At 37.8% G+C, this 22110-nt stretch overlaps 1 protein-coding gene across 6 annotated transcripts in view; it reads left to right on the plus strand.

The window, feature by feature from the left end:
• Positions 1-21794, plus strand: part of PAIP2 (poly(A) binding protein interacting protein 2) — a 290265-nt gene extending 268471 nt beyond the window's left edge. For all 6 annotated transcript variants that reach the window (XM_030211529.1, XM_030211533.1, XM_030211528.1 and 3 more), the window contains exon 4: positions 19216-21794. In XM_030211529.1, the coding sequence (XP_030067389.1) occupies positions 19216-19272 (57 nt within the window). In that variant the 3' untranslated portion in view covers positions 19273-21794. The remainder of the gene's footprint in view (positions 1-19215) is intronic.
• Positions 21795-22110: the final 316 nt, after the last annotated feature.

Below are 22110 nucleotides of genomic sequence, written 5' to 3' on the forward strand. Positions count from 1 at the left end.
TGTCCAGTAGCGGGTCTCTGACCTCATTGAAATCACCACCCACCACTACACGGCTTTCTCCCATGTCCTGCATTCTGCGCAAGAGCGTCTTATAAAACACCTTCTCAAAAGTATTGGGTGCATATATATTACATATCAACATTGGTTGCCTCTCTATCTCCAGAGCCACCAGAACATACCGCCCTCTAGTGTCTTTTACAGTTTTCCGTATTTTCACATGCAGCCCCTTACGAATCAAAATTATCACTCCTCCTTTCCCTCCTACTGCCGGGGAATCTATGACCTCACCCACCCACCATCTCTTTAGCTTCTCATGCTCTATATGTGTCAAGTGCGTTTCTTGTAGGAGGGCTATTGTCGTTTTCTGGTCATTAAGGACCTTCAAGATTTTTTGTCTCTTTATTGGTGAGTGAATGCTCCCCACATTCCAAGTCACAATCTTTACACATGTCATCCCTGTATATTAATGTGTGACTCCAATTCTGCTTTCCACTTTTTATACACCCCGGAGGTGTCCCAGCCTCCACCTCCCGGGTTCAATTCTTTGTCTACATTTCGCCCACCATTATTCGCAATCAGCCATATCTTTCTTACATACATCTCATTCACCCACATTCGCCCATTCTTTTTCCCTCCCTTCTTCCCCTTGAACCCTTCCCCCCCCTCTCCCCCCCAGTATACTTTACCCCCAACATGCCCAAGGGCAAGTGAGCTTCCGTGTCCCCAGGATTAGGACACTCTCTTATTGTTCTGAGGGCTACAACCCTCTGATGTCCTTAACCAGTGAACAGTCTGCGCACAACTGCAACCAGAAATCCTTTTGGCTCGCAACGGCGAGTCACCATCAACGTGTGTGTTAATCAACGCAAAGTCTCCTCCATGTTTCTGCTGTCTTTAACCCCCATCTCTCTGTCGGCCTTTCATCGTGACCTGCTATTCGGTGTTCACTTCAGCCCATGTTTTCTCCAGGTGCTCCTCCTTCTGCTCCTTTCAGTTTGTTCACAAAATCTTTAGCCTCCCTCACTGATTCAAAGAAGACTGCTTGGCCATTATGAATCACCTTCAATCTTGCTGGGTATAGGAGGCTAAACTTATACTTAAGATCAAACAAAGCTGAGCAAATGGGGGCAAAGTCCCTTCTGGCTGTAGATACTTTTTGCGAGTAGTCTTGGAAACATAACATTTTTTTTCCCTGGTATTCCAATTTCTGCCCTGCTCTCAGGCTCTGCAGAATCTCCATCTTGTGAGCATAGTTCAGGATCTTTAAGATGGTCACCCGTGGTCTCTCTGCATTGTCCCGTCTGGGTCCCAGCCGGTGTGCCCGCTCTATTCTCAGCTTGCCTTCCAGATCTGGCTGTTCCAGCGCTCCCGGCAGCCATTTTTCCAGAAAAGCACTCAGATTTTTTTCCCCCAAACTCTCTGGGAGTCCCACTAGTCTCAAATTGTTCCTCCTAGAGCGGTTCTCAAGATCTTCCAGCTTCGCTTCTAGCTCTCCCAACCTACGGGTCATTTTCGGGTGCTCCTCTGCTACTTTCCGGATCTCCTCCTCCGCCTGCCCCACTCGCTGTTGTACCTCATGCAACTCAGTCATCAGCGTGGTTTGCCTCTCTTCCATGCCGTCCAGCTTATCTATAATCAGTTGCATTTTATGATCGATCGTCTGCTCCACTGCCGCCTTCACTTCCTCAGTGATCTCCGCGGCCCAAAGCGAACTAGGCGAGGGCGAGTCAGGCGCTCCTCTATCCGCCATTTTGTTTTCTCCGGGGCGTGCTCAATCTTTGGGCTCTTTCCGCCCTATTTTCGCCGCCATGGCTCGCGGTTTTCAACTGTTTGGTTCTCGCCTGTGCAGGGCACCTTCCCGCTCTCAGATAAGCGTTTTATTTTCGTTTAGGACGCTGTTTACGAGTGCGGATCACTTCGTGTCCCGGAGTAGCTTCACCTTCCGCCTCTCTACTCCATTCCCCAACCGGAAGTCGCCACATTTCATTTCTTTATAAACTTTAATTTATGGCTTTCATTTTTCATAACCCATATCACATTCAAAATCATAACTAGGTGGCTTTATTTTATATGGTTCTGTGCATCTTTCACGTGCTATTTTTTCTCTCATATGTTTTTTTCATCAATATCTAAACCAAATACGCTAAGATCACTCAGTTCATTCTCAAACAGTTTGCCTTTCTTCAGACAGGCAGTCCTTTTCAAAAAATTCTTTTCAGTATTACTTGCATTTAGTTAGAGGTGTTCAGTTAGCAAACATTTAGTTTCTTTCAAATTCAATACTATTCCAGTTTTCAAATAATCTCCTATCTCTTAACACCCATCAGGCACGTCTCATATTTAGTTCTATTCGTTTATATTATTTACCAAACGTATAATAAATCAAATAATATCTCTTACATGTATCCATATACACGCACTCAAAATATTTATTGTGGTTCTAAATTATTTTTCAACCTTCTACCGTGACATTTTTTTAATCATGATAGCATTATTTCATTTTCCTCATTTCGCTAATCGCTATATCATTTCTCACAAATAAGTGCGATTAAATGAATTCTAGGCGCACTTTTTACAACTTCTTAATTATAGGCACACAATTCTGTGCAATCACACAAAAAAAAATTTTTGTCCTCATTTGCCTATTTTAAGTATTTTTTAATTCAATCCTAGTCAAAGATATCCTGCTTGTTATTTTCACACGGGTAGTTTTCTTAAAATTCAGATTCATTAATTATTGACAATATCCTCCGATTTAAATAGTTCCCAAACTGAATCACGCTCATTATATATGTTTTGGTTTATTTCTCATCTATTCACATCATATTTTATTTAATAATTAATTTAATCCTCAAGATATATTTTAAAATTCATTTATATTATTTTCCAAACGTATAATAAATCAAATAATATCTCTTACATGTATCCATATACACGCATTCAAATCATTTATTGTGGTTCTAAATTATTTTTCAACCTTCCACTGTGACATTTTTTAGTCATGATAGCATTCATTTTATTTTCCTCATTTCGCTAATCGCTATAATCTCTCACAAACAAGTGCGATCAAATGAATTCTAGTCTCACCTTTTACAACTTCTTAATTGTAGGCACACAATTTTGCGCAATCACACTGGAAAAATTTTTTTCTCCTCATTTGCTTATTTAAAGATATCCTGCTTGTTATTTTCATACGGGTAGTTTTCTTAAAATTCAGACTCACTAATTATTGACATTATCCCCCGATTTAAATAGTTCCCAAACTGAATCATGCTCATTATATATGTCTTGGTTTATTTCTTATCTATTCACATCACATTTTATTTAATAATTAACTTAATCCTCAAGATATATTTTAAAATTCAAAATATCCATAATTTCCAATTTATTTATATCCATTAGGTATGTTTTATATTAAGCTTTACCTGTTTATATTACACTATAATTACTTTTCAAATACATAATTTATAATTCAAGTAGTATCTTTTACATAAATTTATATACACTCAGTCAAATTATTTAATGTTGGCTACAATCAATTTTCTGCCTTCTATTGTTCAGAGTTTTTAATCATGATAGCATTCATTTTATTTTCAATCATGGGCAATTTTTCATTTTGCTAATTGATATATTATTTTGTAAAAAAAACACGTGCGATTAAGTAAATTTCAGTCTTACCTTTTATAACTTCATAATTCTAGGTACACAATTTGGTGCAATCACACCAAATAATTTCTCCTTTCAAAATTTTCTCTTCTCAATTGTTTATTTCAAGTATTTTTTCATTAAATTCAAGTTAAAGACATTCTGCCCCTTTTTTTCATACAGGTATTTTTTTTTAATTCAGATTCTTTAATTGGTGACATGTTTCAAGTTTAAATAACTTTCAAACCTAATCATACTCACTATACATGCTTTATTTTTCACCTATTCACATCACATAACAACCATTTCAATCTTCAATATATTTTTTAAATAGCATCTTTTTTAGCAAATTCAAACACATAATATTCATATCACTTTATTATTTAATAGTTAGATCACGTTGACACTCTAAATCATCTCAGATCACGCATTCATGAAGTTCACTATCAATTATTTAATAGACAATGTTTACACTCTAAACCATTTCACATCATGCATCTATCACGTTCAGCAACAATCATCTAATATGGGTTATAATCATCTTTCAACCTTTTTATTATTACGATAACATTCTTTCCATTTCCTATCATGGTTACACTACCTGTTGACCCTTCATATATATACAATTACCTTCGTTCCGCACCTCTCTAATTTTGTTAAATCACTATGATACATATTATCGTCCTTAAAACAAGTGTGATTAAGCAAATTTCAGGTTGATTCTATTCCCTTAATCTAATTAGCAACTTCCAATTGAAAATTATACGTTTACTTTTTCCCTCCAATTTTCGAAAAACGTCATTTCCTTCATTTCATCTATTTAAGAGACGCCGATATCATTGCCATTTTTTCAACATATTTCGCAATTGTAGACATCTCTTCGGAGAGGAGGTAAGCACTAAGATCTAAAACTTTCTCTGCGGTTTTTTATATCATACTATCACGCACATAATTTTTCAATTATGTTAGCAAAATATCGTCATTTTAAAATAGTTAAAACTTTAAAATTTAGAACTTATATATCAGCCTCGCAGTACTTAGTATATAAATGTTTTATAAACTTCCACCAAGGATTATTTTGGTTCATAGCCCTCCGACAGTTTGACACAGACTACATTTCACATGATTTAGATTGTAATAGCTATCAATATACAAACAACATAGCAGTATCGATTTAATTGATGTTACAACAGAGATCCTAGTATCCTCAATAGATAAATAAGATTAGTAACATCGTTCTCATAGATGTTATAACAGAGATTCTGGCGCCCATCATATTATGTTTTTCATGATCCCATCAAATCGCATTAGTTCATTCATTGTATCATAAGTTCACGTTCCTTCTCGTATCATTACCAGCTCTTGTTTCTTTATGCAGCATTATAAGGTTGTTTCATTTTTCTGTTTTTTCTACAGTATTACAAGTCCGTTTTGCCTTTTATTATATATTTTATAAATCCCTTTTGGAAGAGAGGAGGTAAGTTTCCTTAGCATCTATATGTCAGCCCAAATATATTATTAGCAGGTTCACATACAGAATTTTCCGTTTATAGACTGAAATTCTACTATATTTAATTCACAACACAGAATTCATCACTCATCGTTATTCTATATTCGTTTACTTAGCAATCAACCCTTTCAGCTCACTGTTTCATTTCACGATGATGTTTCACATTCATGCTTTTCATTGGAATATGCTATCACAATATATACTTTTACTTTCTTCATTTTTCATTGTTTCATCATCATATATCCCTTTTCCTACTTCAATTTTCTTACAATTCATTCTTATACATATAGACCTAAGAGAATTATGTCTTGACAGTTCCCTTGGAGTACACCTTCCGAGTTACATCTACCAGGTAATTTACAATTTATTTCATTTCACAGTTTGGGCACAATTTACTCATTATATTTACGTTAAATTTTGATGTGTAGATCAATAAATGTTCATTATAAATGAAAACGTTTTTAAATATATATACCCATACACCATTTCATACAATCCTAATTTTCATCATTTGAATTTAAATGATATTCTTTTACCACCTGATGCATTCAAAGCATTTATCCAGGTCTTTAAATATTTACAACATATCATTCCACACAACTTCGATTTTAACCTTTTCATTATTCGCTAATAAACACACTGTTTATTATTATTATTATTATTATTTTCATTTTTACAATTTGATACATTCAAAGTATTATTCATGTGTTAAGATATTCACAATATATTTAAACACATATAATTTCAATTATAAATTTCAGTATTTGCATATACATATTTTGATGTATCGTTTTAAGCACCATTTATATATTTTTATAATTCATAGTAAATTGTTTAAATCAATTTGTTTTCATCAAAAAACTTTTCACTCATACATCAATTTCCTCTAAACTTCACATATCTGTTTTAACTTTACCACTCAATGTCATACCATCAGAATGAGTTACAGATATTTTTCTGGCTGTCTGTTCATTCATATTTTTATTCAATGTCTGTTGTTCTATTCACCATATTTATGTTCATGCTATAATTGTAACAATATTCCTCATTGTATTGTTTATTTTAGGTTGTAAAGACCCCTGAGGCAGGCCTTTTGGCCGAAACACGGCCGTGTCGGGTCATTTTTATGTACAGTGTTATTTTTTATTTTTCATTTTTAAATAAAATATACAAGTGTTGGTATCCTCAACCATTCTCCTCACTTTTTGTTTTATATTTTACAAGTCACTTAACCCTCCATTGCCTGCCGCATAGAGCCTGCCATGAGTGGGAAAGCGCGGGGTACAAATGTAACAAAAAAAAAAAAACACGAATCATGACCATCCTAGGTCTCGCCTGCTCATCTCTCCGGGGCCCCATCTGATGAGCTCTCTGTCTCCGCAATGGCCCCGAGGAGTCTGGGAGATGAAGTTCTTTTGAAAGCCAGTGCACTAAGCAACCAAGTAGCTCATTGTCCTTAATAGATTCTGACAAGCCAACTAAATGGAGATTATTTCGGCGGGACCTATTTTCTAGGTCATCCACCTTTGCTTCCAGTGCCGTTAGCTGATTCTTAATTAAGGTCTGTGTCTCCTCCACGGTCACCCTGTCTTCCACCTCACAGTGCACGTCAAACATGCTGCATAGTCCCGCGCCAGATCTTCTAGCTGCTTATGTAACCTCTCCAACTTTGTATCTGTAGGCACCAGTCTACGCTCTAGTAGGTCTTCCATTACCGAAGACATCTCCGCGGTGATTTCCGCAAGTCACTGGGCTCGGAGGTGCTGCCATCTTGTCATCTACAGCCCTGCCGCAGACTTTATCCTTGTCTTTATGCACACTTCGCGTTGCCATATCTTGCCACCGCTCACCTCACCTGTTCCCAAGGCGTTTAACAATGACTTCCCTCTCTCCGGAGTAGCTTTCGTGGGACTTAGAATATTATTTAGTGCCGGAGGATCCGCAGGGAGCTGGAGCAATTCTCTTCAGCGACTTCCTCCAGTCATGACGTCACGTGCCACCCGTCCTCCTTTTTTAATACGCGGAATATATTTGGCCTGAGCTTCCAGGATGGTGTTATTGAACAGCATCCACGCCTGATGTAAGTTTTTGACCCTCGCAGCTGCTCCTCTAAGTTGTTTTTTTTTTCACCATTCTTTTCATTTTTTCATAGTCTCCTTTTTTAAAGTTAAACGCTAACGTATTTAATTTCCTATGTATACATACTTCAAAGCTAATATCAAATCCGATCATATTATGATCACTGTTATCAAGCGGCCCCAGCACTATTACCTCCCACACCAGATCATGCGCTCTACTAAGGACTAGGTCAATAATTTTTTCCTTCTCTCACCAGCTCCTGTACCAGCTGCTCCATAATGCAGTCCTTGATTTCATCGAGGAATTTTACCTCCCTAACGTGCCCTGATGTTACATTTACCCAGTCAATATCGGGGTAATTGAAATCACCCATTATTATTGTGTTGGCCAGTTTGTTTGCGTCCCTAATTTCCTTTAACATTTCTGCATCCACCTGTTTATCCTGGCCAGGCAGACGGTAGTGCACTCCTATCACTATCCTTTTCCCCTTTACACGTGGAATTTCAATCCATAGTGATTCCAAGAAGTGTTTTGTTTCCTGCAGAATTTTCAATCTATTTGATTCAAGGCTCTCGTTAATATACAATGATACCCCTCCACTAATTCAATCCACCCTATCACTATGATATAATTTGTACCCCAGTATGACAGTGTCCCACTGGTTATCCTCCTTCCACCAGGTCTAAGAGATGCCTATTATATCTAATTTTTCATTTAGTGCAATATATTCTAACTCTCCCATCTTATTTCTTAGGCTCCTGGCATTCGCATATAGACATTTCGGACTATGTGTGTTGTTTCTATTTACATCATGCTTAGTACTTGACAGTATTAATTTGCAATCTTTTGTCTGATTTTTTTTTTTTTAAGGACATCTGATCTACGGTCTCTTTTGAAACCTCACTATCGGGATACCCTATCTTCCCTGTTTTGGTGATATCTTTGAAAGATAACTTATCCCGAACCATGCGCTTTTGAGCGATTGTTGGCCTTCCCCCAGTTTCTAGTTTAAAAGCTGCTCTATCTCCTTTTTAAATGCCGACGTCAGCATCCTGGTCCCACCCTGGTTAAAGTGGAGCCCATCCTTTCGGAATAGGCTCCCCCTTCCCTAGAATGTTGCCCAGTTCCTAACAAATCTAAAACCCTCCTCCCTGCACCATCGTCTCATCCACGCATTGAGACTCCGGAGCTCTGCCTGTCTCTTGGGCTCGGCACGTAGAACGGGTAGCACTTCAGAAAACGCTACCATAGAAGTTCTGGATTTGAGCTTTCTATCTAAGAGCCTAAATTTGGCTTCTAGAACCTCTCTCCCACATTTTCCTATGTCATTGGTACCCACATGTACCAAGACAGCCGGCTCCTCCCCAGCACTCTCTAAAATCCTATCTGAGTGCAGAATATTGCTTGCTAAATCATAAGCCATTGGTGTAAAATTGGAAAAACATAAATGGACTATCCAACTGTTTACAGCAGCCTGGCTAGCTTTGGCGGCCCTATGGAAAACTGCAGCGATTCCATCCATGGCTACATGCCTTCGAAAACTGGACTATTTGCGACTTACGGCAGAACTGACAGCACTTAAAAATGGATAATTGGACTCTTTTTGCAAAGTTTGGGATAAATATATATCATGGAGATCAGGTGCAGCTCCTGAGGAGAAATGATGAGAGCATATATATGCTCAAGCCCCCATAGCTACATAGACAATAGCTAAAGGACAGCATACCACATACTATGGAAAGGATATTATTACAAGATTGGGGGGGGAGATTGGTTTGGGTTTGACATGTTGATATGCTATGTTGTATATGAAGTGACTTTTCAATAAAAACCTTAAAAAAACAAAAAAGGCTTAAGAGATTAGGGTTCTTAAGCTTGGAAAAGACAGCTGAAGGGGAGGTGATATGATAGAGGTCTACAAAATGCTGCGTGGTATAGAATGAGTAATTGTAAATCTATTTTTTACTCTTTCAAAAAGTACACACACTAGGGGACACTCAAGGAAGTTAGATAAGCTCTGGAACTCATTGCCAGAGGATGTGGATCCAGCGGTTAGTGTATCTGAGCTTAAAAAAGGTTTGCACAAGTTCCTGGAGGAAAAGTCCATAGTCTGCTATTGAGATATACATGGGGAAAGCCACTGCTTGTCCCTGGTATCAGTAGCATGAATCTTGCTACTATTTGGGATTCTGTCAGGTACTACCGTAGTAACCTGAATTCACCACTGTTGGAAGCAGAATACTGGGCTAGATGGACCACTGGTCTGATCCAGTATGGCTGTTCTTATAATTTATGTATTTAAAATATTTATATTCCGCATGATCTTATAACTTCTCAGTGGATTACAAATAAAACATACAAAATAAAATAAGCCAAACATAGTAAATACTAGCACCAACATATATAAAATACACAGTCAGTCTCAAAATCCTTAGAAAAGTTCACCTCCAGTTGCAAATGCTTATCTTTTCCTCACCCTGATAGTACAAGACTTAATTCTCCATTTCTTGGATAAACAAAAATGTCTTCAGTTCCTCTTTAAAGAGTTCTAAACCCTTAATCCCACTCAGCCTGAGAGATTATGAATTACAAAGCTGTGGGCCGACTATTGTAAATATGGCTGAGCAATATTTCTCTAAACGCACAGAACAAAAAGATGGAACCTTCAAAAGGGCCTTTTTTGTTGATCTCAAATTTCTTACTGGTTGGTATAAATGTAGCCCTGCTGCAATAAGTACAGAAACATTATTCAAAAATTTAAATACTAGAGAAATTATAAGTACATAAGTGTTGCCATACTGGGACAGACTAAAGGTCCATCAAGCCCAGTATCCTGTTTCCAACAGTGGCCAATCCAGGTCACAAGAACCTGGCAAGATCCCAAAGCAGTACAATATATTTTATGCTGCTGATCCCAGAAATAAGCAGTGGATTTTCCCAAGTCCGTTTTAATAATGGCTTATGGACTTTTAGGAAGCTATCTAAATCTTTTTTAAAACCCCTCTAAACTAACTGCTTTTACCACATGCTCCAGCAATGAATTTCAGAGTTTAATTACACGTTGAGTAAAGTAATATTTTCTCTGATTCGTTTTAAGTTTACTGCTTTGTAGCTTCATTGCGTGCCCCCTAGTCCTAGTATTTTTGGAAAGGGTAAACAAGCGATTCATGTGTACCCATTCCACTCCACTCAGTATTTTATATATCTCTATCATATGTCCCCTCAGCCGTCTTTTCTCCAAGCTAAAGAACCCAAGTCGTTTCAGCCTTTCCTCATAGGGAAGTCGTCCCATCCCTTTTATCATTTTCGTTGCCCTTCTCTGTACCTTTTCTAATTCCACTTTATCTTTTTGAGATGCGGTGGCCAGAATTGCACACAGTATTCAAGGTGCAGTCACAACATGGAGTTATACAAAGGCATTGTAACATCCTCGTTTTTATTTTCCATTCCTTTCCTAATAATACCTAACATTCTATTTGCTTTCTTTTGCTGCCACAGCACACTAAGCAGAGGGTTTCAAAGTATTGTCAACGATGACTCCTAGATCCTTTTTCTGGTCGGTGACTCCTAACGTGGAACCTTGCATCACGTAACTGTGGTTTGGGTTCCTCTTTCCCACATGCATCACTTCACACTTGCTCACATTAAATATCATCTGCCATTTGGATGCCTGGTCTTGTAAGGTTGTCTTGCAATTTTTCACAATCCTCTTGCGATTTAACAACTTTGAATAACTTTGTGTTGTCGGCAAATTTAATTATCTCACTAGTTATTCCCATATCTACATATATGTTAAAAAGCAGCAGTCTCAACACAGATCCCTGTGGAACTCCACTATCTATCCTTCTCCATTGAGAATACTAGCATTTAACCCTACGCTCTGTTTTCTATCCTTTAACCAATTCTAATCCACAATAGAACAACCTCCTATCCCATGACTTTTGAATTTACTCTGGAGTCTTCATGAGGTACTTTGTCAAATGCCTTTTGAAAATTCAGATACACAGTATCAACCGGCTCACCTTCATCCACATGTTCCTTCACCCCTTCAAAGAAATATAATAGATTTGGTGAGGCAAGATTTCCCTTCACTAAATTCATGTTGGCTTTCAGGCTCATTTTCAAAAGAGATAGACGTCCAAAAAGTGATATGTCAGCATTTGGATGTTTATCTCACAAAAACGTCCAAATCAGTATTATCAAAACCTCTTTTTGGATATCTTTCTCTGAAGTCTGTCAGAAGGATTTCCGAATCTCAAGGGGGCGTGTTCGAGGCAGGACTTGGGCGTTCCTAAAACATGGATGTCTTTCAGCAATAATGGAACAAAACAAAGACGTCCAAGACTAAAACTTATATCTTTTGAGCTAGACCTGTTTTTATAACAAATAGCTGCAGTGGGACTTGAACCCACTTCCCCAGGATCAAAGTCTGCTGTACTAACCACTAGGCTACTCCTCTACACCTCAAGAGGTGTCCCAAATGACCAGATGACCACTGGAGGGACTCGGGGATCACCTCCCTTTACTCCTCCAAATCACAAAACATTTTTCCAAACAACACTTTCAAAAGGAAAAGATAGACTTTTTTTTTGTAGAAAATTACCTTTCCTGTTCTGATTTTGGACGTTTTACAAAAAAACGTCGGAATTCAGACTTAGATGTGATATCCAGAAATGCCCCTTGTGCATTTGACTTGCCCACTGTACTAACCATTAAGCCATTCCTCTTCTGTTTTGGACGTCTTGCATTTGGACATCTTTTGTTTGAAAATGGACCAAAACAAAAGATTTCCAAATCCCAGGACGTCCATAGAATTTTCGAACATAAAAGACAGACGTCCATCTTTTTCGAAAATGATCTTCTCCCCGCCTCTGAATTTGGACATCTTTGTAAAACGACCAAATTCTGATTTAGACGTTTCTTTGGAAAATCCCCCTTATTGTCTCATTAATCCATGCTTTTGAATATGCTCTGTAATTTTGTTCTTTATAATAATCTCTACCATTTTTTCTGGCACCAACGTCAGGCTCACTGGTCTGTAATTTCCCAGATCACCTCTCGAACCCTTTTTAAAAATCGGCGTTACATTGGCCACTCTCCAATCTTCCCTTACCATGCTTGATTTTAAAGATAAATTGCATATTACTAACAATAGTTCTGCAAGTTCATTATTTTTAATTCTATCAATACTCTGGGATGTATACCATCCGTTCCTGGCAATTTGCTACTCTTCAGTTTGTCAAATTGCCCCATTACATCTTCCAGGTTTACAGAGATTTGATTCAGTTTCTCTGACTCTTCAGCATTGAATGTGGCACCAGTGTCTCTCCCACATCATCCTCGGTGAAGACCGAAGCAAATAATTCATTTAATTTCTCCGCTATGGCCTTGTATTCCCTACGTGCCCCTTTTACCCCTTGGTCATCTAGCGGTCCAACCGATTCTTTTGCTCAGCTTCTTGCTTTTAATATACCTAAAAAGGTTTTTACTTATGCATTTTTGCCTCCAACGCAGCCTTCTTTTCAAAGGTCTCTATCAGTGCTTTGCATTTGATTTGCCATTCATTATGTTGTTTCCTATTATGTTCTGTTGGATCCTTCTTCCATCACCTCACTTTTTAACCATGCCAGCTGTCATTTGGTCTTCCTTCCTCCTTTTTTAATACACGGAATATATTTGGCCTGGGCTTCCAGGATGACATTTTTGAAAAGCATCTGATGTAAATGTTTGATCTTCGCAGCGGCTCCTCTAAGTTGTTTTTTTTTTTTTTTTTCGCTGTTCTTCTCATTTTATCATAGTCTCCTTTTTGAAAGTTAAATGCTAATGTATTGGAAGCCAGTGAAGTCATTTCAAGCATAGGTGAAATATGTGTGTAATGAGAGCATCCTGCCAAAACTGGCCACGGCATTTTCTTAGATAATTGTGGCAAAAGACCATTACAATAGTCAAAACAAAGGGTAATGATACTTTGAATCACTGACCGAAAATTACTTTAATTTAGAAGTACGTAAGTATTGCCATACTGGGAAAGACCAAAGGTCCATCGAGCCCAGCATCCTGTTTCCAACAGTGGCCAATCCAGGTCACAAATACCCGGTAAGGTACCAAAAATGTACAAAACATTTTATACTGCTTATCCCAGAAATAGTGGCTTTTCCCCAAGTCCATTTAAAAACGGTCTATGGACTTTTCCTTTAGGAAGCCATCCAAACCTTTTTTAAACTCCGCTAAGCTTAACCACCTTTACCACATTCTCTGGCAACGAATTCCAGAGTTTAATTACACGTTGAGTGAAGAAAAATTTTCTCCGATTCATTTTAAATTTACTACATTGTAGCTTATTCGCATGCCCCCAAGTCCTAGTATTTTTGGAAAGTGTGAACAGTTGCTTCACCTTCTACCCATTCAACTCCACTCATTATTTTATAGACCTCTATCGTATCTCTCCTCAGCCGCCTTTTCTCCAAGCTGAAGAGCCCTAGCTGCGTCAGCCTTTCCTCATAGGGAAGTCGTCCCATCCCCTTTATCATTTTTGTCGTCCTTCTCTGCACCTTTTCTAATTCCACTATATCTTTTTTGAGATGCGGAGACCAGAATTGAACACAATTTCGAGGTGCGGTCACACCATGGAACGATACAAAAGCATTATAACATCCTCATTTTTGTTTTCCATTCCTTTCCTAATAATACCTAACATTCTATTTGCTTTCTTAGCCACAGCAGCACACTGAGCAGAAGGTTTCAACGTATCATCAATGACGACACCTAGATCCCTTTCTTGGTCTGTGACTCCTAATGTGGAACCTTGCATGACGTAGCTATAATTCGGGTTCCTCTTTCCCACATGCATCACTTTGCACTTGCTCACATTAAACGTCATCTGCCATTTAGACTCCCAGTCTTGTAAGGTCCTCTTGTAATTTTTCACAATCCTCCCGCGATTTAACGACTTTGAATAACTTTGTGTCATCAGCAAATTTAATTACCTCACTAGTTACTCCCATCTCTAGGTCATTTATAAATATGTTAAAAAGCAGCTGTACCAGCACAGAGCCATGGGGAACCCCACTAACTATTTCTCCATTGAGAATACTGACCATTTAACCCTACTCTCTGTTTTCTATCTTTTAACTAGTTTTTAATCCACAATAGAACACTACCTCCTATCCCATGACTCTCCAATTTCCTCTGGAGTCTTTCATGAGGTACTTTGTCAAACGCCTTCTGAAAATCAAGATACACAATATCAACCGGCTCCCCTTTATCCACATGTTTGTGCACCCCTTCAAAGAAATGTAGTAGATGTGAGGCAAGATTTCCCTTCACTAAATCCATGTTGACTTTGACTCATTAATCCATGCTTTTGAATATGCTCTGTAATTTTGTTCTTAATAGTCTCTACCATTTTGCCCGGCACTGACGTCAGACTCACCGATCTATAATTTCCTGGATCTCCTCTGGAACCTTTTTTAAAAATCGGCGTTACATTGGCCACCCTCCAATCTTCCAGTACCACGCTCGATTTTAAGGACAAATTACATATTTCTAACAATAGTTCCACAAGCTAATTTTTCAGTTTTATCAGTACTCTGGGATGAATACTATCTGGTCCAGGAGATTTGCTACTCTTCAGTTTTTAGAACTGCCCCATTACATCCTCCAGGTTTACAGAGAATTAATTAAGTTTCTCCGACTCGTCAGCTTTGAATACCATTTCCGGCACCGGTATCCCACCCAAATCCTCCTCGGTGAAAACCGAAGCAAAGAATTCATTTAATCTCTCTGCTACGGCTTTGTCTTCCCTGATCACCCCTTTTACTCCTCGGTCATCTAGTGGTCCAACTGATTCTTTTGCCGGCTTCCTGCTTTTAATATACCTAAAAAAATTTTTTACTATGCCTTTTCGCCTCCAACTCAATCTTTTTTTCGAAGTCCCTCTTAGCTTTCCTTATCAGCGCTTTGCATTTGACTTGACATTCCTTATGCCGTTTCTTATTATTTTCAGTCGGTTCCTTCTTCCATTTTCTGAATGATTTTCTTTTAGCTCTAATAGCTTCCTTCACCTCACTATTTAACCACGCCGGCTGTCATTTGGTCTTCCGTCCTCCTTTTTTAATACGCGGAATATATTTGGCCTGAGCTTCCAGGATGGTGTTTTTGAACAGTATCCACGCCTGGTGTAAATTTTTGACCCTCGCAGTCGCTCCTCTAAGTTTTCTTTTCACCGTTCTTCTCATATTTTCATAGTCTCCTTTTTTAAAGCTAAACGCTAACGTATTTGATTTCCTATGTATACTTACTTCAAAGCTAATATCAAATCCAATCATATTATGATCACTGTTATCAAGCGGCCCCAGCACCATTACCTCCCGCACCAGATCATGCGCTCCACTAAGGACTAGGTCTAGAATTTTTCCTTCTCTCATCGGTTCCTGTACCAGTTGCTCCATAAAGCTGTCCTTGATTTCATCAAGGAATTTTAGCTCCCTAGTGTGTCCCGATGTTACATTTTCTCAGTCAATATCGGGGTAATTGAAGTCACCCATTATTATTGTGTTGCCCAGTTTGTTTGCATCCCTAATTTCCTTTAACATTTTTGTATCCGTCTGTTCATCCTGGCCAGGCCGACAGTAGTACACTCCTATCATTATCCTTTTCCCTTTTCCACATGGAATTTTAATCTACAGTGATTCCAAGAAGTGTTTTGTTTCCTGCAGAATTTTCAATCTATTTGAGTCAAGGCTCTCGTTAATATACAATGCTACCCCTCCACCAATTCGATCCACCCTATCACTACGATATAATTTGTACCCCGGTATGACAGTGTCCCACTGGTTAGCCTCCTTCCACCAGGTCTCAGAGATGCCTATTATATCTAATTTTTCATTTAATGTAATATATTCTATATTATTTCTTAGGCTCCTGGCATTCGCATATAGACATTTGAAACTGTGTTTGTTGCTCCTATTTACATCATGCTTAGTACTTGACAGTACTAATTTGCAATCTTTTGTCTGGTTTTTATTTTTATTTAGGTACACCTGATCTACTACGGTCTGTCAGGATACCCTATCTTCCCTGTTTTGGTGATATCTTTGAACGATACCTTATCCAGAACCATGCGCTTTTGAGCGATTGTCGGCCTTCCCTCCATTTCTAGTTTAGAAGCTGCTCTATCTCCTTTTTAAATGCCGATGCCAGCAGCTTGGTCCCACCCTGGTTAAGGTGGAGCTTTTGGCTGTTTATTTCTACCTCTAGAAAAGGTTTGAGTTTAAAACTATGGGAAAAGGGTTTGTAGACTATGGCAACTAGTTAATGATGCTTGCTTCTCACACTCTCTCTCTCTCTCTTTTTATTCCCCCTTAATAGTGAACTAGATCCTGCAGTGCCTGATAGATTCTATCTGTTAATGTTGTGGTACAAAGTTTTTAAAACTAAGTGGAAAAGACTATGGAGATTAGTTGATAAAATGTGCTTTTTATATTTTTATTTTGCCTAACACTAACCTACAATTCCTCCTTTAAACCCCAATCTTTAAGTTCCCAAAGCACAAAGCAAAATAGCATTCACTTACCAGAGAAATGTTCTCTTCTCTCGGAACTTCTCAGAAAGCTCTTTTAAGGATCTCAACATTGCAATCTAAAAGAGACATCCTTAATAATTTTCTGCACGTGAAACTTTAAAGTGAGAGAAGAATCCAGCATGACTCCAAAATTACGATTTTTGGTAACTAAGAGAATTTCGTCCTTTCCAAATGTGAAAGAAGCAGGAACATCATCAGAAAAATATCAAGAAATCAGTGGAATCTGTGTCTTAGCAATATTCAACTTTAAGTGATTATCTTTCATCCACTGGCTTATTGATGACATAATCTAAGAAACCTGAAAGTATCATCTTAACAATTTTTCAGTGGGAACCAAAAACTGAATATTATCAGCATAAATTTGGAGTTGTAAACCTAAACAATTCGAAAGTCTACATAGTGATAAGAGAAAGATATGAAAAAGCACAGCAGACAGACAAGAGCTCCGAGGGAACCCTGTAAAAATATCAAAATCTGTAGAACAGTCAGTCTTTCTTCACACAGAAACACCTATTTGAAAGTAAAGAGGAGAACCATTTTAAAACAGACCAATAGATTTAATTCGATTAATCATGATGGAATGATCAAGTTATTTTTTTTCTCCTATAAATGTATGAGGAGAGACTTGCTGACCTGAACATGTATACCCTGGAGGAAAGGAGAAACAGGGATGATATGATACAGATGTTCAAATATTTGAAAGGTATTAATCCTCAAACGAACCTGTTCTGGAGACGGGAAGTCGCTAGAACTAGAGGACATGAAATGAGGTTGAAGTGGGGGCAGACTCAGGAAAAACATCAGTAAGTATTTTTTCACGGAGAGAGTGGTGGATTCTTGGAATTCCCTCCCGTGGGAGGTGGTGGAGATGAAAACGGTAACAGAATTCAAAAATGCAGGGGATAAACATAAAGGAATCCTGTTCAGAAGGAATGGATCCTCAGAAGCTTAGTGGAGATTGGGTGGCAGCGCCGGTGGTTAGGAGGTGGGGCTAGTACTGGGCAGACTTCTATGGTCTGTGCCCTGAAAATGGTAGATACAAATCAAGATTAGGTATACATATAAAGTAGCGCATATGAGTTTATCTTGTTGGGCAGACTGGATGGACCGTACAGGTCTTTTTCTGCCATCACCTACTATGTTATGTTACTAGTATAATATTTTCAATGATGTCTGTTTATATGTGCCATGGCTGGTGTAAGGGATGTGGCTATCATAGGGGTGGAGTCATATGTGGTGACCCCGCCCATAATGAGTACCGGCACCTGTTATTCAGTTTAAATTGCCCTGTTGGCACTTTGTGATAAATAATTAGATTTTGGGTTGCTGTTTGGGCACTCGGTCTCTCAAAGGTTCGCCATCACTGATCTATAGTATCTATAGTGTGATCAGAAAATAAGGCCTACCTTTGTCAAAACTGGTTCTAACAATATCCGAGAGAGAAATTAATAAAATCTCTGTATTGTGATTGGTTCTAAATCCAAATTGATTTGGATCCAGTACATTATGTTCAAGAAAATGTACAAGCTGATCATATACCACTTTTCTTTATAATCTTAACAAGAAAAAGAAAAAAATGATATAGGTCTATAATTTCCCACACAAGTCTGAGCCAATATCTTTATTTTTAATCAGTGGTCTCACCGCTGCTTTCTTTAGAAAAAGAGGTAAAGAGTCTTCACTAAAGGATTTGTTTATGATATAGTAGAAATATCCAAAGTTAAATCTTTTTCATAGCCTTAAGAACAACTGACAAACATCCAAAGGACAACGAGGAGTGTTAACTCTGGATAAAATTTGTTTAACTTGTTGACTAGAAACTGGTTCAAAATTAGACCAGTGATCATCATCTGGCAAAGGACAATCCATCTCAACAGGTAAAGTTTCAGATTGAAATTGAGAAACAGTATTAAAAACATTTAAAGAAAACCCAAGAGCAAAGTCTTGACAAGTCAAATGTACCACTCTGGCAATTAACACATTAATCTTTTGACCAAAGCAAAAAGTTTTCATGTTCTTATGAGGTATATAATTTCTATAGCAGAGCTACATTCCAGATTTTGTTCTGGTAATATAGTAATCACTTCCTGTCATTCTTTTTTTTTTTTTTAAGTTTGTAGGTTTCCACACTGCACAGTCAATTACATTACCTAGGAATATATGGGTGCCTCTAGCATTTAGCACACACTAAAAATGCTAGCACACCCCTAGTTTTTTATGCGGAATGTTCGGTGCTGCCATGTTACAATGCTGCTTCATAATCAGTTTAAATAGCAAGTGCATATGTATTTTTTGGGCTTTTCTCAACTGTAGTTTTTTCCAGAATACTACTTTAATATTGAGCAATAAGTGCTCGCCAGTGTGACTGCTTGTAACATTCTGTGCATTACTTTTCTAGGTCAAAAGTAACCTGAATCCAAACGCAAAGGAGTTTGTTCCTGGGGTGAAGTACTGAGCAGATCAGTAGACTGGGTCCTCTTGGTGGATGTAGCACAATTTCCACACTGTGAAGCCAGTATTAGAAGAATAATTGTAAAAGCTCTCTTCTTGTCACTGTGTTACACTTATGCATTGCCAAAGTTTTGTTAGTCTTGCATGCTTAATAAAGTGCTGGGACTGTTACTAAGTTATAAAAACAAAATAAGTTTTTAAACATTTCCTAATGACATAGCTTGGCTCTGAGTAGATAGGCAAGTATCACCAAACAAGTAAAGACATGAGCGTTATTAGCCTTAAATTTAAAACAGGCAAAACCATTTTTAAAGCATTTCAGAATCTGATGAAAATTGGTCTGAAGTTTTAATAATTTGAACAGATGCCTTTACTTTCAGTTTTTTTTAATTAATTGGACCATATGCAAATGATAAAATCTGTTTCAACATCAATCTTGTTAAGTCATTTATTTTGTGTCGCTCACTCCTTCCCCCACTCCCAAGAGAATTTATTTTTCCACAAAAATGTTGATAGAGTAGGAATTACAGTACTTTTTAGAGACCTGGAGAATGTTCTAGAACTTGGCTACCACAATGGTGAAATAAATTTTGAAATTACAAACTTCTTTTATTGATTTTAAACAAACATACAATAAAGCATATTTGGGAAAATAGCTACAATATCCAAGAGAGAAAAAAAAAGAAAGCATTATTCTAATTACTAAAGCAACTAGCCCACATTATTGGAACATAATCTGAATTGAGTGGAGTAATGAGAAGAAGGAAAATCTCAATAACATAATAAATCACTAGCAATTGCTTATGCAGACAAAAAAAAATTAGCCTGAAGAAGAATTAATAGAGTTCCACTATCTAGAAACAACATTACTCTAGAGCTAGAGATTAAGAAATCTGCCACTCACTTAAATGACTTGGTTAAAAAAAACAAACAAACCCTATATGTATTGTTCCCATGTGTAATCAAACATTTACAAGGAAACTTCAGGAAGAATGTTCCCCCTACAGCCAAATCACAAGATTTAAGCTGTAGGAACTCCTTCCATCTCTTTGTCATCTTAGATACATCTGGAAATATCTTTACAGGTTGCCCACAAAACACTTCCTGTTAATTCTTAAAATACATTTTTAATACCAGCATTTTCTATTCTCTCTGAAAAGTTACAAATAAAATTGCCCATTTAGTTATTGAATCATGCGAAGATTCTACGAACTTGGTTAAATCCTGTCAGGTGCGGAGATTGAATCCATATCCCTTTCAGCACGTTCAGTCCTGGCACCCCTGGGAATATAATATGCATTCATAGGCATATTCTGCATAGGAAGCTGTAACATTTCTCTAAAATATTTAATCAGTAACTCCAAGGGTGCCAAATAGTGCATGGCAGGAAAATTAAAAATCCTTAAATTACAAGGCCAAAATGCATTCTCTGTGTTTTCTAATTGCCTATACATATTTAAATTATCTTTCACTACAGCAGCTAGTTGTTTGTAAATTTGAAAATCGGGCTTCCGTAGCAGAACACTTTTGATCAAATGAAACCCCATTTCCCTCATGGGCTTTAATCTGTTTAGTAACATCTTCTGTAAATGTACAAAGTTTACTCAAAGTACTTTGACGATTTGAATCCATTTTTGTAATGGCTGCCTAAACATCCTTTAAGGAAATTTCTGATGAAGGAATCGATATTATAGTATCTGATTGGACCACAGATGGTAATTTAACTGTTAACCTTATTGAGTTAGAAGAAATCAGAATAGATGTCCCCAGTGTCGAAGAATTCCCTGGGGACAATGCCATGCCTACTTCAGAATGCGGCATCCCATCCTTAGTAATCATAGGTTGAGGGGAACGGGATTCGTTCACCTGATGTGAGAGAGGCTTCTCTAAGGAGTATTGGTACTAATAATTTGAAGATGTTTATCCATGGGACCTTTAACCACTGGAGTCCAATGTCACGAAGTACCACTTCCTTTATTCTTCCCTTTCCCCATTAGAAACAGAGTACCTGGCTCCTGGCTTATTGGAGGCCTTTGGGCACGCCCCTTCAGGCATTCCACGGTAGGGGCAAGAGCACAAGGCCCCCCCCCTCCCAACTTATGTCAACAGCCCACATTGTCTGTACCATCAGCACACTCCAACCAAATAGCAAAATTTCTGATAAAAGGAGTGTGTATAAGAGTGTCCCATGTGCCAAAGAGGAGATTAACAGTCTCCAGAGGACAAAATGAATTCCAGTGGCCTCTGTGTAATACCATGCATAGTAGTGCCTCTAAATATGGGCATCATGTTTGCCCCCCTACCTTTGGCTGAACTGAACAGTGCTTTAATCATCCCTGCACAAGAGTTTGGTGTGTTGTTTTTTTTTAAGTAAAGATAAAATGGTTTTGGCTTCTTAAACTTTGGGTAGGTTAAACTTCTGCCATTCATGTTAAATGTGAATAGTGTTTAAGTTGAAAATACTGTAAAATATATATATATATTTTTTCAAAAATGTTTAAAAAAATTAAATACAAGTAGAATTGATGTGATTGTGTGGATTTTTTTTTTCAGTGTCTTCTCAGTTTAAGTGGTTTGAGTGCTCTGGACCCTGAAGACCAGAAAGTGTTCAGCCAAATTGTTTGCCTCTTTTCAAGAATTTCAGCTTTTTACTGATATTTGGCTGAACAAATGATCTCTTGTGTAGCTATAAACACATCTGTTATGTTTAAATCATTAGAACCGAACAAAACAAATAAGTCTAAAGTGTGAAGCACAATACCAATTAAGAGGCCTATTTACTATGTTAGGGCCCCATTTACTAAGCTGCGCTAGACGCGTATTAGTGCTTTTAACTCACGCT

Source organism: Microcaecilia unicolor, chromosome 8 (genome assembly GCF_901765095.1).
Source record: "Microcaecilia unicolor chromosome 8, aMicUni1.1, whole genome shotgun sequence".
In the NCBI taxonomy this organism is placed as follows: Eukaryota; Metazoa; Chordata; class Amphibia; order Gymnophiona; family Siphonopidae; genus Microcaecilia; species Microcaecilia unicolor.